The following is a 17540-nucleotide window of genomic DNA, read 5'->3' as shown; positions in this document are numbered from 1 at the left end:
ACACAGTCTTTCAAACTGCCCCAAAGGTGGTGTAGTAACACCAAAAGGCTCAAAAAGGGGTAGTCTGCAAGAACATGTAGACTGCTGTGGGCCTTATTGAACCACCAACAAATACTCCTGTGCACCAGAAGCCAGAACTGGGGGAAATCATTGGCAAATTGGCAAAGATCTCTTCGTACATCTTCCTGAAACATGAGTCTAGCCTACATCTGAGTTACTGCCTTGAACTTAAAGGATCCCTCCTGTTTTGTTTTGTTTTTTTCCATATCAGGAGTGACTTGAGAAACTGCAAGTCACTTCTGGTGTGAGAGAATTGGCCATCTGCAATTATGTTGCCCAGGAGACACCCGGATGTTTTGATGTTTTACCATTCAAAGTAATTTCATTTTAAAGCAACTACCTTGAGTTTTCAGAAGTTTGCATTTATCTCTGCCTTGTGTTTGTAATACGTACCATAAGTGGTATTAAATGGATATGTTTCTCCATTTATATTATATTGTCTCCTTGCAACAGACATTAGTCTTATTGAAGAGTCAATAGGTCCATTGGTCAGAATGACTAATGGAAATTGTACTTGTACAGGTGATCTTGATGGGTACTGCTGTTCCGCAGGTTGTGTTCCCATTTCACAACTGAGAGCCTTTAATGGAGGAGTGTGAGCCATTTTCCTGGGGACAATTGCTTCCATGCACAGTACTATGAACTCTCCCATCCACTCCAGCCTTCTAATTGAAATGATTGTGGTTGATATTGGTTGCTCATTTCAAGGCTGCCGTGCTGGATTGGAGTACAGTCATTTCAATCTCCATTTGCATATTGAGTATAGTTCTCTGGGCCTTGACAAATGGCCTTTTCACAAGAACTTGAGACAGGCATGAATGCTCCAGTTGAGAGAGCTGGAGCTGATAGCGAACATGTAGTTGCTTCCAAAAATAAGGACAACAGCGACTGAACAATTTGACATTAATATTTGTTTAGCTGATTTCTCATCTGTCTAACATCCAAAGTTCTCTGTATAAATTTAGCTTGTGTTCCATGCTTAATGGCTGACATCTCTACTGTTTTGCGGGGGGGGGGGGGGGGGGGATGTGCATGAAAACATGATGACCCTCCTTTCCTGCTAATCAATGCACAATTTATAGAAGAGAAATTAGCACCAAAGTTAGTAGAGTTCTTACTTGAATGGAAACTCACAGAAAAGCAGCAGCCAGACTTACAGAAAGGATCCATCAGAGTTTGCTTTTTGCCTTACTTATCTTCCTGATAGCTCTTGACAAGGTTATTGTCTTCTTTTGCATTGTGCTTCAAGCATAAAACACTAGCAGACATACACAAAACCGTTCAGAGTTTAACAGTTTTAGCAGAAATCATGTTGCTAAACCAGGGACATTGATTCCCTTCTGTATAACAGAATCACAGTGTGAAATCCTTCCAGTGCAGTGAGGTAGGCTCCTTTCTCTTTTCAATCAAAATTCTTCAACAGAGGAGAAGCAAGTTGCTATGACCTGGAAAAAAATTGGATGAAACCAAGTAAATCTGCATGTATTCTTCTAGAAACAAAAAAAAGGTGGCAAAAGGCTATGGAGGGTGTTGGCACCATTGCCATCTTTAGCCTTCACTGTAGGAGATCCCCTTTTTCCCGCGTTCTGTGATTTTACCATTTTCATTTACACTTGGAACCCTATATTCTTAGTTACCCCACAAAAGCTAGGCACTGCACATTTTTTCTCCTTTATGAAAAACTGGGATTTTTCAGATCCACTCAGACCTTTTCTACACAGCCAGACAATCCAGGTTATCAAAACCGAACATCCTCATTATCTGAACCACATTATCTTAGTCTATACTGCCAAAAGTTAACTTTTTAATTTTTGTATTGCTCTTTTTAAACTGTTCTCCCCACGGGGACTCAGTGCGGCTAACATCTATCCACAATCAACAGTTTAAAAAAAGCAATACAAAAGTTAAAAACCAAATAAATAATAACAATGTGGTAAATAAAAAATTAAAATATAGTAAACACATTAAAATGGCCTTTAAAATTTGAATCCCCCCTCCAAATCCCACCCTACCTCCCCAGAGCCTCCACTAGGTGGTGTTCAGAAACCTTTTACTGTTGCCATTATTTTTGCAACTCCCACATTAAGCTACCACCACCCCAATGTTCTCAAGTTTCTCGTCCACAAGTTGAGGATGCCATAGGTTGGGGTTATGATGGCTAAAGTAGAAAAAAAAAACCTACAAGTTGAGGACGTCATAGGTTGGGGTCATGATGGCTAAAGTAGAAAAAAAACCTACAAGTTGAGGACGTCATAGGTTGGGGTCATGATGGCTAAAGTAGGAAAAAATCCTACAGGTTGAGGACGCCATAGGTTGTAGAAAAATAAGAAAAATAGAAAAATAGCACTGTAAATCTGCAGTGTGAATTGGTCCCAAGTTGGAGAAGGCCATGACCTCCTGCAAGGAAGAAGAAAATGCTGCTCCTGGGGATACTGCTGATTGACTTGGCCATCCTCTTCCTCTCTGAGAGGTTGACACCTTACTTGATGTTGTGTCTAACCCAAACAAGATCAAAGATCAAAGGATTGTTTTCTGATGTTTGCAGCTGATGGGCATGAAACCCCATGCCATTCTGTCCTTTCTGATTCTGTTACATAGGCTGCAACAACATATAAGCACATGATTTTCCTGTGCTCACTATGACCATTAGAGCAAAGACCCAAAAGAGAAGACTGGGAGATGATTATAAGTACACAGTCTTTCAAACTGCCCCAAAGGTGGTGTAGTAACACCAAAAGGCTCAAAAAGGGGTAGTCTGCAAGAACATGTAGACTGCTGTGGGCCTTATTGAACCACCAACAAATACTCCTGTGCACCAGAAGCCAGAACTGGGGGAAATCATTGGCAAATTGGCAAAGATCTCTTCGTACATCTTCCTGAAACATGAGTCTAGCCTACATCTGAGTTACTGCCTTGAACTTAAAGGATCCCTCCTGTTTTGTTTTGTTTTTTTCCATATCAGGAGTGACTTGAGAAACTGCAAGTCACTTCTGGTGTGAGAGAATTGGCCATCTGCAATTATGTTGCCCAGGAGACACCCGGATGTTTTGATGTTTTACCATCCTTGTGGGAGGCTTCTCTCATGTCCCTGCATGGGGAACTGGAGCTGACAGAGGGAGCTCATCCGTGCTCCCCCCAGATTGGAACCTATGACCTGTTGGTCTTCAATCCTGCCAGCATAAGGGTTTGACCCATGTGCTGGCAGGATTGCTCCTCCCTCCTGTTCACTACTCTGAATATGCCCCCTGTATTAGCAGAATATGCCTAAGACCCCTTCTCTCTGCAGAAGATACACATCTGATTAATTTATAAAAGGCATTTAATGTTTGCATATATGTGTGTACACTGTAATCTGCTCTGAGTTCCCTCGGAGAGATAGAGCGGAATATAAATAAAGTGTATTGTCATTATTATATTACCCCCTGTATAAGACCTCCTGTATCTGCAGAAGATACATCCCCAGCATTGCACTAGAGGACCTAAAGGTTCCTAGAGAGGTATTCTCCCTGGGTATCTTCTCTGGAAATTTGCTATGTCATCCAATGGAAATCTAGCATAAAATCATCTGGAAACCCTAGCAAATTCCTAGGGAGGCCAATTTCATTCTGACACTGGTAAATGAAACCACAGATTGGGTCCCTCAGTTCTAAGATAACTTTGTGCTTTGTAATGAAACAGATAATGCTAAAAAGTGCACATGTAAAAAATAGAGATAAGAAAACAACTAATAATTAGCTACAGGTTTTTTAAAAACTCATTTTAATTTTCTATTTCTCAAACGTAACTACAATTGTTGCCTATGGCCACTAGGATGTTGTATAATGTTTTCAGGTGTGATAGCAATGCCAGGAATATAATCACATATCCTTAATTAGCATAGGTATCCTATATGAACTGAATGGATATTTTGTTATTTATAGTTTAAACTGGGACAATTTATTCTGGATGGGTATGGATCGCTATTGAAAGACAATCTTTCGTGAGGTGAATTCTTGGTTTATTAAGGAAAAAAACCCGTATATTTTGCTTGTGCAGAACAATGCTGAGAATATTTATTTTTAGAAAGGCAAAAGCTATTATTCCTACTTGAAAAATAGATGCAAATAACATGTCAATTTCTCCTAATGCCTACATTCTAGATTGTTGTGTGAATAATGAATATGTATTTAGAACTTTAAAAGCGATATGACCTGCTTATAATGGGATACTTATTCTAACAAAAAATAATCTTGGATTTGTTAGCATTTAGCTCACCTTTGAGAAAGGCATTGCATCGAGGATGATGTATATTTATATATATTTCTTACTATTATTAACAGATGGGGGTGGAATAGAATATTTTATCTGAGAACATGTTTCAAATGCAAATAAATACCATCGAATGTATTAAAATAACCCTGCAAAATGTAGCCACAGGAAGGAAGAAAGATAGGTGAGTGATAGCAGAATACCCCAGTAGCATTTATGTTAAATAAATGAATGTATAAAACCATGTGTGTGCTCTTTCAACACATAGTTTTATATATTGGTGCATTTACAAAGTTTTAATATAGTCATTTTCTGTGTTGTTGAAGGCTTTCATGGCTGGAATCACTGGGTTGCTGTGAGTTTTCCGGGCTGTATGGTCATGTTCCAGAATCATTCTCTCCTGACGTTTCGCCCACATCTATGGCAGGCATCCTCAGAGGATCCTCACTGGCCTAGTTTCCAACAGACCTCACAACCTCTGCCATAAGTCAAAACATCAGGAGAGAACGCACTGGCACTGTGGCACAGCTGGCTGGGAGTCAGCTGCATTAAGATCACTACTGACCAGAAGGTCATGAATTCGAAGCCAGCCGGGTCGGAGTGAGCTTCTGACCAAAATTGTGTAGCTTGTTGTCGACCTTTGCAGCCCGAAAGACAGTTGCATCTGTCAAGTAGGAAATGTAGGTACCACTTATGTGGTAAGGCTAATTTAACTGATTTACGAGGCCATACAAATCTCCAGGAAGTGTGCAAAGAATGAGGAAGTACTTCATCAGTGTCACGAACGGACGGTGAAGCAACAGCTCCCCTGGTGGCCAGAAGCTGGAATGTTAAATAGCCTCTGAGTGTCTGTCTATATATGTTGTGTGTCTATGGCACTGAATGTTTGTCATGTATATGTACATTGTAATCTGCCCTGAGTCCCCTGCGGGGTGAGAAGGGTAGAATATAAATACTGTAAATAAATAAATAAACAAACATGGCCATACAGCCCAGAAAACTCACAGCAACCCATTGATTATCTATCTAGAATCATTTATAGTTCATCTCTCTGGTAACTGAAGAGCCATTGCGATGTAGTGGTTTGAGTGTTGGACTAGGACTCTGCAGACCAGAGTTTGGATCCATGCTTGGCCATGAAAAGCCACTGGGTGACCTTCCGCAAGTCACACAAAGGCAAGCCTCTTCTGAACAAATGTTGCCAGAAACCCTATTTATAGGATTGCCATAAATCAGAAAATTACTAGAAGGCACAGTAACAACTTGTAATGCATTCAGCTGGGGATAAAGAAAAGCTGGGGCAAAATAGGTATCTGTAACAACAGTGGCACCTGGGCACATGGGCTTTTCATCACCCCCTGTTAGCGACATGATCTTCTTGGGAGTGGGCACTTGATGGTCCTTGACTGATGGCAGCTCCAGATTACACTCCCTTTAAAATCCCAGTGCAGTTTGCAGTTGGATACCAGTTCTCTCTCTACAGGATAGGGACAGACTCCCTGAAGCTCCTCTTCCTATGACTGCTGGGCTTCATTTTGCCATGAGGGCACAGGCTGCAACCTTCCCAAGTCCTTTGGCCCCCTTTTTCAGGGACAAGAGACCAGTGTGTTCTTTCCTTGAGCTAGAAATATCTGGCTGTTGTTTACTTTGCCTCTCAGGTACAGTGCCCTGAGCTGATCATAGATAGCAGGGAGATAATTTGTAGTATGTGATTGAAAAGATGAGCAACGAAGCCAGATGCACACAAAGTCTGGGTCTTTTTGAACCATGAAATGGGCAGAGGGATTAATGATGGGCAAAAGCACTATTTTTGCTTTCATCAGTCGCACTCAACCAATTCACTCATTAGGAGATTAAGGGAATGGCACATAAAACAGATAGTTGTGACCTATGAGTCATTTTACTGCAGCTGACAAAGAAAGCAAGGACATGGGGTAGCTTTGTTGTCAGTATGTTGCTGTCCATAAAAGTACCTATGGAATATGGCAAGCCAAATACTGGGGAAAGAAGCAGTTCAGGGGGGAGGAGTGAGAATTTTTGTGATGTGCCTCTATTTGTCTGATCTAGTTCTAATTCTAAACCAATGTTTATGTTAAGAGAACTGAACAACTTTATTCAGATAATTGCTATAAATAAGACTTCTCACTTTCCACCTCACAAGAGGTAAGTGACTCAGAAGTGCCATGAATACATCTTAAAGATTAATTCTCCTGTCCTTTGGAAAGCAAACTGTATAACAATGTATTGTCGAAGGCTTTCATGGCTGGAATCACTGGGTTGTTGTAGGTTTTTTGGGCTATATGGCCAAGTTCTTGAAGCATTTTCTCCCAACGTTTCACCTGCATCTGTGGCGGGCATCCTCAGAGGTTGTGAGGTCTGTTGGAAACTAGTTTCCAATATGCCTATATGACCATATTCTAGGATGCTTTTAGAACATGACCATATAGCCCAAAAAAACCTACAACAACCCAAACTGTATAACATGCAACAATGCCAGGTAGAAGGGGATAAGTCACATAACTTTTATGCTTATATTTTGTTTTGCTAATCTTATAGTTATGTTGTTTTTTTACTTTGTATGTTTTGTGATGTTACCTCGGAACCGCTCTGAGACCCCTTGGGGGGATGGAGCAGTATATAAATAAATAATAATTATTATTATTACTATTATTATTATCATTACTAGCAAGGCTGATTCCATGAGTAAATAATGCAAATGTAGAACTCAAAAAAACATAGATAGCAGATGTTTCTGTTCTTAATGTAGGTTTTGTTGAAATGGACATAATGGTTGCCAAATTAATTAATTTTGTCTCACTTGGACTGAACAGAAAGGACCTCCAGTTGGCCTTTCTTCCCTCTTAGGTAGAATGGAGCTACTTAATTTGGCTTTGCCATTCAACAAATGGCAGTTCTGGTGGGAATCTTTTCTTCTGACAATTGAATATATTTTCCTTTTTCTCTGCATTTCTGGATCAATAAACCCTTTGTAAAACTATATTTTGTGTAATATTATATGTGAATTCATCACTAGTGGAGGCCATGAAATCACCCAAGTCAAAAAAGAAGCACAATTAAAGCCTTGGCAGACCGTGCAAAAAGAATCAGCGAACCTCACCTCCTCCAAGATGAACTGAACCACCTCAACTGGGCTCTACAGGCCAATGGATACTCCATCTCAGACATCAGAAGAGCTGCAAGACCGAGAACAAGCCACGAGAGTCAAGACAAAGATCCACCCAGAGGAAATGTGTTCTTGCCATACATCAAGGGAACCACTGACCGCATAGGGAAGCTGATGAGGAAACACAACGTACAAACCACTTACAGACCCACCAAGAAAATCCAACAAATGCTACGTTCAGCAAAGGACAAGAGGGATCCTCTCACCTCTGCAGGAGTCTACCGTATACCATGCAGCTGTGGACAAGCCTACATAGAGACCACCAAACGCAGCATTGCCCAAACACGAATCAAGGAACATGAAAGGCACTGCAGACTACTTCAACCAGAGAAGTCAGCCATAGCAGAGCACCTGATGAACCAACCTGGACACAGCATATTATTAGAGAACACAGAAATGCTGGACCACTCTAACAACCACCATGTCAGACTACACAGAGAAGTCATTGAAATCCACAAGCATGTGGACAATTTCAACAGAAAAGAGAAAACCATGAAAATGAACAAAATCTGGCTACCAGTATTAAAAAAACTCTAAAATTACAACAGCAAAAGAACAGAGGGAAAACAATCAGGGACATCTAATCACCTCTCGATGAAAGATTGCCCCAGGCACTGCCAGGCCATCAAATGCTAATCAAGGTGGTTAGTTGAAACATTCACACCTAGCTCCAGCAGACAAGAGTCCTTTGTCCCATCCTGGTCATTCCAGAGATATATAAACCCTTTTTCCTAGTTCCAACAGACCTCACTACTTCTGAGGATGCTTGCCATAGATGCAGGCGAAACGTCAGGAGAGAATGCCTCTAGAACATGGCCATATAGCCCAAAAAAACCTACAACAACACAGTGATTCCGGCCATGAAAGCCTTCGACAATACATTCACACAGATATGTTTTTGTAAAATTGGTCAAAGGAAACAGAGTGTAATGGGGTGACAAGAATGCAGATGTGGCATTGCCACAATACAGTTGTCCTATACATTAAAGAAGTAAAGCCCAGGTCTGCTTTGTTAACTGAGGTATACGTGTAATTATTCCTTTCAGCCCTTCATTCATACTTCCTCTTGTTGCAAGTCTGAATAAATCTATTGATCTTCTCAGATGGATTCTTTATAACAGCCCAATAATTGCCTAAGAACCCTGTCTTGGTCAATGAGTCCAACTGTCATGTGAGGTAAATGACACTCATGCAGAGAGGACGCTTTGCTTCCTTCGTTAATGGTGTACTTTTTTCTTTTTCTTTTGCTTAAGGGCAATAGCCTGCATTGTGTCTGCTCCTGTTTACCGCCCCTGTTTCCGCTTTCCCAATTTCTCCCTGGCTCTGAGCAGCTTTTTGCTGCAGGATTTTTTTGGGTCTGTGTGCTCCCTATATTGCTGCTGCCATTATTGTATTGCATTCGTTTCTTTGTTTCTGCTACTAATTGTTTATGGCTTTCTTTTGCCTTTCCCTTGACTAACACAGCAGTTTTTTCTCCCTTTGCTGTCTTTTTTTCCCAGGGCTGCCATATATATATTCACTTCCTAAAGGTAGTTTTCTCCTTTGTATTCCGTTTTCACTTACATTCACAACATATCCTTCCAGAATTGTTTTCACTTCCTGAGGTTCAGATAACAATCCATTTTGTCACCTTTTTAAAGATGCACTGTATCTTATTAAAGTAGTTGCAAGTGCTTTGCCACAGGGTGAGTGGAAATACAACATTTTGGTGTATACCTTAATGCAGTCTCAAGCTGATGCACAATTTCTTTTGCCAAGTTCACTTCGAAGAGCTCCCTAGTGTCATCAGATATAGTCTTATCTTCCCCTGAAAATTGAAATAGTGCATCTTTATGATATGAAGCATTGGTGTTTTGTTTTTTTTTTTGTCCTGGTGATATTTTATTGTACATTCTCTGGAATTAGCCGTGAAGTCACACATTCTGTGTTTAGCATGCCTTATTATTGCAGTATGACATATCATCATCACAGTGTTTGGGTTTCATAAATATTGCACAGATGTTCCAGCGCCTGGTTTGCTAATTCATTTTTCCTTAACCATTGTAATTATTTCACAAATCCTTCAATCTCTGGAATTATTTTCCTGGAAAAGAAAGGTGCTAGGGGTTTGCATGCAATGTTCTTTGACACAGTGAAGCATGTTTTGTTCCAATACCTTCTCTACTGTAGTACAATCTTAACTGCTGGTTTTCGGTGTCACAAATTGTCCTTGGCATCGACACCTGGTTGCTTGAGGACACCTGCAGTCTTAAATGTTACTGCAAGGATAAAACCTGTCAAAAGTGGCAGGGGCCTGTGATAATGAACATGTTTATTAGTAATACATGCAATTAAATGGCATTTCTATTTTAAAATTACATATTTATGCTGTTCTACATGACATAATTAAATTATTTTAGAGTTTAACAGAACAATTCAGGCAGCCATTTGGAAGTGAAGCTGGAATGAGGCGACAGTGCCCTCCATTGGTGGAAATGGGATTATAGAGAGGGACGGTGTCACAAGTTCTGTGAAAAGCTCTATAATGAGAAGTTTTACTCCTTCTCCTGTTTATGCCAGTAGTAGGCATCAGCATTGGAAAAAATACCTATAAGAAACACTGGTTTAAAATCATATATCTTTTTGGAGTTAATGTTGTTTCTTTCAATTCTAAATCTTTATCTTGCATTCCGATTCAGCTTAACTTTTAGGTTACTCATTAGTTATAATTAACTATTAAGATGTATTGGATTAATAATAAATAAATAAATAAACTTTATTTATACCCTGCCACCATCTCCCCAAAGGGGACTCAGGGTGGCTTACATGAGGCCACACCCATCAATACAGAAACACAATATAACACAAAAACACAACAGAAAATCAGAAAATAAAATCACATAAAATAAAAAAAATACAAAATGTAAACGTACAGCAAGCACAACAATATAAAATCAAAACATTAAACTACTAAAATGAACACAATGGGCAGGGCCAGTTCAAAGATTAAAATTTTAAAACACTGGGAGATAGGGCAGTGTAAAATATCAGGAAGGGGATCCGGGGGATAAGGTAAGAGTTCATTGCACAAACCAGAGAATAAAGTACTTCTGAGAACATTTTATGCCGAGTTTGGTCAGGGATTATCATACAGTCATTGAAGGCACATTGGAACAGCCAAGTTTTCAGGCTCCTCCTAAAGATTTCCAGAGTGGGGGCTTGCCTAATATCTCTGGGGAGCAAATTCCAGAGCTGAGGGGCCACCACAGAGAAGGACCTCTCTCTCGTTCCCACAAGTCGAGCTTGCGATGAAGGCGGGAGCGAGAGAAGGGACTCACTGGAAGATCGAAGAGGTCGCGTTGGTTTCTAGATGGAAATGCGGTTGCGCAGGTAGGCAGGTCCCAAACCGTTTAGGGCATTGTAGGTCAAAACCTGCACCTTGAACTGGGTCTTGAAAATAAATGGCAGTCAGTGGAGCTCCTTAAACAGGGGGGTTGACTGCTTCCTGTAGCTTGCACCAGTTAGTAGTCTGGCTGCCGCTCCTTGGACCAGTTGGAATTTCCGGACTGCCTTCAAGGGCAGCCCCATGTAGGGTGCATTGCAATAGTCCAATCTAGAGGTAACTAAGGTGTGGATCACCGTGACCAAATCCGACTTCACAAGGTACAGCCGCAGCTGGCGCACAAGCTTCAATTGTGCGAAGGCCCTCCCAGCCACCGCCGACGCCTGAGCTTCAAGCATTAGTGCTGAATCTAGGAGGACACCCAAGCTGCGGATTACTGAATTAATTTTTTTCCCAAAAAACAAGTGATAGTTTTTTGGGGGGGAAAGACAGGGATTTCCTTGCTTTTCTCTCTTCTGTGGCATTTTCACACCAAATGTGAATCAGCCAATTCAATTTATCTCCACTATGTTTTTACTTTTAGCCAGTTTTTCCCCTCAAAATGAATGAAAGATAAACAAAACAATCAGCAAAGCAGTTTAATTAATTATACGTTTTCTGGGAGGGCATTGGAAATCATCAGCATCATTAAAGGTGGTTCTGAAGATTAATTTACAGGAATTGATTTTATCCTACAAGAACCTCTTCACACAGGCTTCTTTTTGGGTGTCCGCAACAGGGTTTTTCAGGGTGTGGCTCCCATCACACACATTACTTCTGGGGTGGCTTCATGGCCGAACTGGAAAAAACCTCCTGTCACTGCTAAAAAGAAGCTGGTGGCTCATGATGGAAAGCTTTTCGTCTTTCCATAAGGAAAAACAGGTTGCTTATTAAGGCTTTTCCCTGTATGATGGGGCGGGGGAAGCCAGGAAGGTGCAGGGCATAGAGTGACAGATTCCCACACCCCCTGGGTGGTCATATGGGGTTGTCATCTTGGTGCGGGGGGGGGGGGGGGGAGACAACAGCAACAAGTGGTGAGAGATGGGAGGAAGCCCTGTGTATCAGGAGTGTTAGGTGGCAGCTCTCCATTGCTCCTGGCACACAAGACGTCTTCTTGTCTCGTTGTTTCCTTATCATAGCCACCTCCAAAGAGAGAAAGAGAAGGGTTCCTCATCTCTCAACCATCTTTCTGCCCTGATCGTCTCCCTTCAAAAAGGTCAAAGGCGGGGGGTGGCACACCTTCGTGCAGAGGCCTTGGGTCCAGAGATGAGAAGGCCATCTATCTGTCTGCTTTCCTGCAGCTTTGCCCTCCAGGGACACCAGAGTCGGCAGCTAAGCCCACCGGTGGCCTCCAGGACAAAGTGCTGGTTATGACCTTTAAACCCTAGACCAGGGGTCCTCAAACTAAGGGCCGAGGGCCGGATATGACCCTCCAAGGTCATTTAGCTGGCCCTTGCTCAGGGTCAACATAAGTCTGAAAATACTTGAAAGCACACAACAACAACAACAACAATAACAACCACCCTATCTCATGAGCACAAAGCAGGCCCACACTTCCCATTGAAATACTAATAAGTTTATATTTGTTAAAATTGTTCTTCATTTTAATTGTTATATTGTTTTTAAGTGTTTTTGCACTACAAATAAGATATGTGCAGTGTGCATAGGAATTCATTCTTTTTTTTTTTCAAATTATAATCTGGCCCTCCAACAGTTTGAGGGACTGTGACCTGGCCCTCTATTTAAAAAAGTTTGATCACCCCTGCCCCAGACGCTTCAGGCCCAGGCTATCTGCTGATTGCATCCCCTTGTACGAACCTGTCCGAGCCCAGAGATCTTCAGGAGAGGCCCTTCTCTCAGTCCCATCTCAATCTCAAGCTAAGTTGGTTGTTAGGAACGAGAGAGCAGGCCTTCTTTCTCGGTGTCTGCTCCTCGACTCTGGAACTCCCTTTTTCCCAGGAAGCCAGAATAGCCCCCTCCCCATTGTCTTTCCAGTGCAAGCGGAAACCTTTATTTTCAGACAGGCTTTCAAAGAAGACGGTTTTAAAGATCAATTCAGGGGTGCTGTGGTTTTAAACTTTGAACATGCTTTAAAATACTGTTTATATTTAATTCTGTTTGCATTATTGTATATTTTAAAGTGTATGCTAATGCTTTTATGTTAAGCCACTTTGAGTTTCCTTCAGAAGAGGTAAAGCAGAGTATAAATAAATATAATAACGAGGAGGATGAGTAGTACCTTGAGATTCCCAGAGAGAACACATCTCTAGGAATCTCTAGTTCTTCCAATGGGGTCACTGTCCATTTGAAGTTGACCATAGAGTCATACTAGAGAACCTAGACATTCATAGAGAAGTGTTGTCTTAAGTATAAAATATAGCCATTTTAAATGTGTGGCTTATCCACTTACACAGGAGTCATATGCTCCCTAATCCCAGTGTATGTGGAGGGCTGACTGTTCTGCTAATGCAGTGGTTCTCAACCTTCCTAATGCTGCGACCCCTTAGTACAGGTCCTCACGTTGTGGTGACCCCCAACCATAATGTTATTTTCGTTGCTACTTCTTTAATTCTGCTACTGTTATAAATCGTAATATAAATATCTGATATGCAGGATGTATTTTCATTCACTGGACCAAATTTGGCACAAATATCCAATATGCCCACATTTGAATACTGGTGGGGTTGGAGGGGATTGATTTTGTCATTTGGGAATGTGGAGTTGCTGGGATTTATAGTTCACCTAAAATCAAAGAGCCTTTTGAACTCCACCAATGATGGAATTGAATCAACCTTGGCACACGGAATTCCCATGGCCAAGAGAAATACTGGGAGAGTCTGGTGGACACTGACCTTGAGTTTTTGGAGCTGTAGTTCACCTACATCCAGAGAACACTGTGGATTCAAGCAATGATGGATCTGGATCAAACTTGGCACAGATAATCAATATGCCCACATGTGGACACTGGTAGAGTTTGGAGAAAATAGACCTTGCCATTTGGGAGTTGTAGTAGTTGGGATTCATAGTTCACCCACAATGAAATAGCATTCTGAACCCTACCAATGATAGAATTGGACCAAACTTCCCACGCAGAACACCCATGACAAAGAGAAAATACTATGTTTGGTGACCCCTCTGACACCCCCTCGCAACCCCCACAGGGGTCTCGACCCCCAGGTTGAGAAACACTGTGCTAATGAAACAACTCTGTATCTTTCAATTTCATGATGGATAGTATTTTTGCTGTGCTTCGGACTCATATAGTTTTCTACCTTATGCTTTGCACAACTGCAAGAAAATAAATAAATGTAAAAAGCTCAACTAGACTGTGTAAGCATATATGTGTCATTTTAAAACAAGTAGCTGCATCCACTTGATACTATCTTTCATTTGCAATTTGCAATCCACAGGAGGGCAGTAGTGCTTTACTATAATAGAGCAAAACAAACGGTTTTTGCTGCCAAGTGTTCCTTTCGGAATTAGACTAGAACACTAATGATAATCATAAAACTGATACTGGGGATGCGGTTGAGATATTTGTACAAATGTACCATGTTATTAAGAATTTTAATTATGTATTTAATAATTAAAAAAAAACTTTCCCAGCATTGCCCAGTATAATGATATTGACAATTTGGCTTATGAAGTGAGCACTCATAATCCTTCACACACCAGTCTCCCACTCTTTTTAAAGTAGGGAAAGATCTGTTGCCTTTTGCTAATCCTCTGGAGTGTCTTCCCTGGGGAGGCTTAGGTTGCCCTTCCCTTAAGTCAATGGTTCTCAACCTGTGGGTCCCATGATGTGTTGGCCTTCCGCTCCCAGAAATCCTAACAGCTGGTAAACTGGCTGGGATTTCTGGGAGCTGTAGGCCAAAACACCTGGGGATCCACAGTTTGAGAACCATTGCCTTAAGTGCTACCCTTTTGTCAGCAACAGAAAACTTTTCAGTTTTGGAAAGCTTTTAGCAACTGACTGCAAAGGTTTCTAATGGCATACTAAATTACACTCTTCTGATGCATTGGTATAAAATGGTTTTAATACTATAGTTTATTTGCAGTTAAACAATAACGTTTGATATTTATTTATTTATTTATTTATTTATTTATTTATTTATTTCCAACATTTCTACCTCATCCTTCTCAACCCCCGAAGGGGGACTCAGGGCTTACAATGGCAGCAATTCAATGCCGGCAACATACAACACATTATGTACAACATTATACAAAAGATAAAACATTAGATTAAAAAAAACTGAAAACATTATTAATATTGTAAGGAATCACGGGTTTAGGGTGCGGGGTCCCTTTTTGAAGAAGTCCACAGAGTCCAATAGGTTCAGGTAAGACACCGTTTATTCAAGCTGATCAGCATGAGGCGAACAGACAGCACTTCTACAAGTGCTCCCACAGACTGCCGCACCCTCCTCTGTTTTTGCAAACTTTTATATACCCTCAGGTAAACAAGAATATTTTTGTCATGGAAAGTACTTTGACCTTTACTGTTCCTCTCCCCTCAACCTCTTGATTGAAAGTACCTTTTCGCACCTGCAAACTTTGCACTTAACCACAAACCAACTTCCTATGTAAACTCGCTAATATAGTGACTTTTCGAAAAGCCAAAACCTTGAACTTTGTATGACCTCTATACTAACATTTCAGTTAAAGCTTTTAATTTTTTAATGTTTCTTAGGCTTATGCCTCCTTCATTATCATGTGGCCTAATAAAAGTCTGATTTAGCAACCGACGACCCAGTCCAAAGCCTGTCATAGTCAAAATTCCAACATTATGATTACTGTTTATAGAGCATAATCTGAAAATGAGCACAGCACATTTGCAACTTTACTGTTTACAACATTCATTATTCTATATTTCTGGTTTTTGAAGCTTTTTGTGAATTTGTCTTAATCGTTTAAGGATTTTAGATCTGTGAGTGTGCAGTTAGCTCTTTCTGTGAATATATGTTAATCTCTCTTTTCTACACACACCCAATGGAAACTACGACTTTCGCTTTTTTAAACCATAAGAATATGGTGCAGTTCTACTTTCCTCTAAAGCTTCATTGCTCTTACGCTATTTATATCTGCCCTGTTTTCCCAGAGTAGAAATTTGTAAATGAGCTGCAGAGACATGTGTTATGCAGGAAGACCACTTACACAGATCAGCTTCTGAAGATATTTTTGAAAGGGATAAAAACACAAAAAGAGGACTAAAGAGGTCATAGACTCATGTGTCCATTGAGTTATATTACACGCAATATAAATTAAATGTGCTTTCTGCTTGTCAAGCTAGAGAGTTGCTTAGAGATCTTCTTATGAGTGTTGCTATAATAGGCGCAACACTCATTGTAGTCTCAAGAGATGTCTTTTTGAATGAAGACTACATAATAGCCACACTACTACTTAAACAGTAAAAAGTAGAACAGTATAGAATCACAGAGTTGGAAGAAACCAAAGGGCTATCTAGTCTAACCACTTTCTGCCATTCAGGAATACACAATGAAATGACTCTCAACAGATAGCCATCCATCTGTTGCTTTAAAATCTCTGGAGAGAAGGAAACACCACCATGCTCCAAGGTAGCATGTTGAACACCTTTTACAGTCATGAAGCTCTTCTCAGTGTTTAGGTGGAATGGTTTTACTTGTAATTTGGATCTGTTGCTCCATGTCCTAGTCACTAGAGCAGCAGAAAACAAGCTTGACCCCGCTCCTAAATGTGACATCCTTCCAAACATTTAAGCATGACTATCATGTTCCTTCTCAACCTTCTCTTCTCTAAGCTAAATATACCTAGCTCCCTAAGGTCTCCTCATATAGTTTGGCTTCCAGAACTTTGATCATTTTGGTCACCCAACTCTAGACACATTCCAGCTTGTCAATAACCTTCTTGAATTGTGGTGCCAGAACGGGACACAGAGATATTCCAGGTGAGGTCTGACCAAAGTAGAATAGAGTGGGACCATGAATTCCCTTGATCTAAACACTATATTCCTATTGATGCTGCTTTAGAATCACATTGGCTTTGTAGTTGCTACATCACACTGTTGCCTCATTTTCAGCTTACGGTCTACCAAGACTCCTAGTTCCCTTTCACTATTGTCAAGCTTCAGATATCACCTATCCTATCTGTGCAATTTTTTCTTCTTCCTTTTCTTTCTTTCTCTTTTTGTGCCTATGTGTAGTACCTTGCATTTCTCCCTGTTGAAATTCATTTTGTTAAGTTTTGGCCCAACTCTCTAATCCAGGGGTCCTCAAACTTTTTAAACAGAGGGCCAGGACACAGTCCCTCAAACTGTTGGAGGGCCGGATTATAATTTGAAAAAAACATGAATGAATTCCTATGTACATTGCACATATCTTATTTGTAGTGCAAAAACACTTTAAAACAATACAATAATTAAAATGAAGAACAATTTTAACACATATAAGCTTATTAGTATTTCAGTGGGAAGTGTGGGCCTGCTTTTGGCTGGTGAGATAGGATTGTTGTTGTTGTTGTTGTGTGCTTTCAAGTCGTTTCAGACTTAGGTTGACCCTGAGCGAGGGACGGGTAAATGACCTTGGAGGGCCGTATCCGGCCCCTGGGCCTTAGTTTGAAGACCTCTGTTTTAGAGGATTAGCTCCAGGGACTGTGACTGCAGCTATATAGTGGCTGTTAACTACTTTCCTAACCAAGTTTGACTCATTT

At 40.7% G+C, this 17540-nt stretch overlaps 1 protein-coding gene across 2 annotated transcripts in view; it reads left to right on the top strand.

Moving 5' to 3' along the window:
- Window positions 1-17540, top strand: part of PRKCA (protein kinase C alpha) — a 266698-nt gene that overhangs the window by 210172 nt on the left and 38986 nt on the right. Inside the window, exon 9 of one of the 2 annotated variants that reach the window (XM_067464221.1) lies at window positions 8992-9021. The exons of the other annotated variant lie outside the window; for it this stretch is intronic. Within the exon in view, the coding sequence (XP_067320322.1) occupies window positions 8992-9021 (30 nt within the window). The remainder of the gene's footprint in view (window positions 1-8991; window positions 9022-17540) is intronic. 2 annotated transcript variants of the gene reach the window in all.

The sequence above is a fragment of the Anolis sagrei genome, chromosome 2, assembly GCF_037176765.1.
Source record: "Anolis sagrei isolate rAnoSag1 chromosome 2, rAnoSag1.mat, whole genome shotgun sequence".
Lineage (NCBI taxonomy): Eukaryota > Metazoa > Chordata > Lepidosauria > Squamata > Dactyloidae > Anolis > Anolis sagrei.
This window is presented reverse-complemented; position numbering and strand designations above follow the sequence as displayed.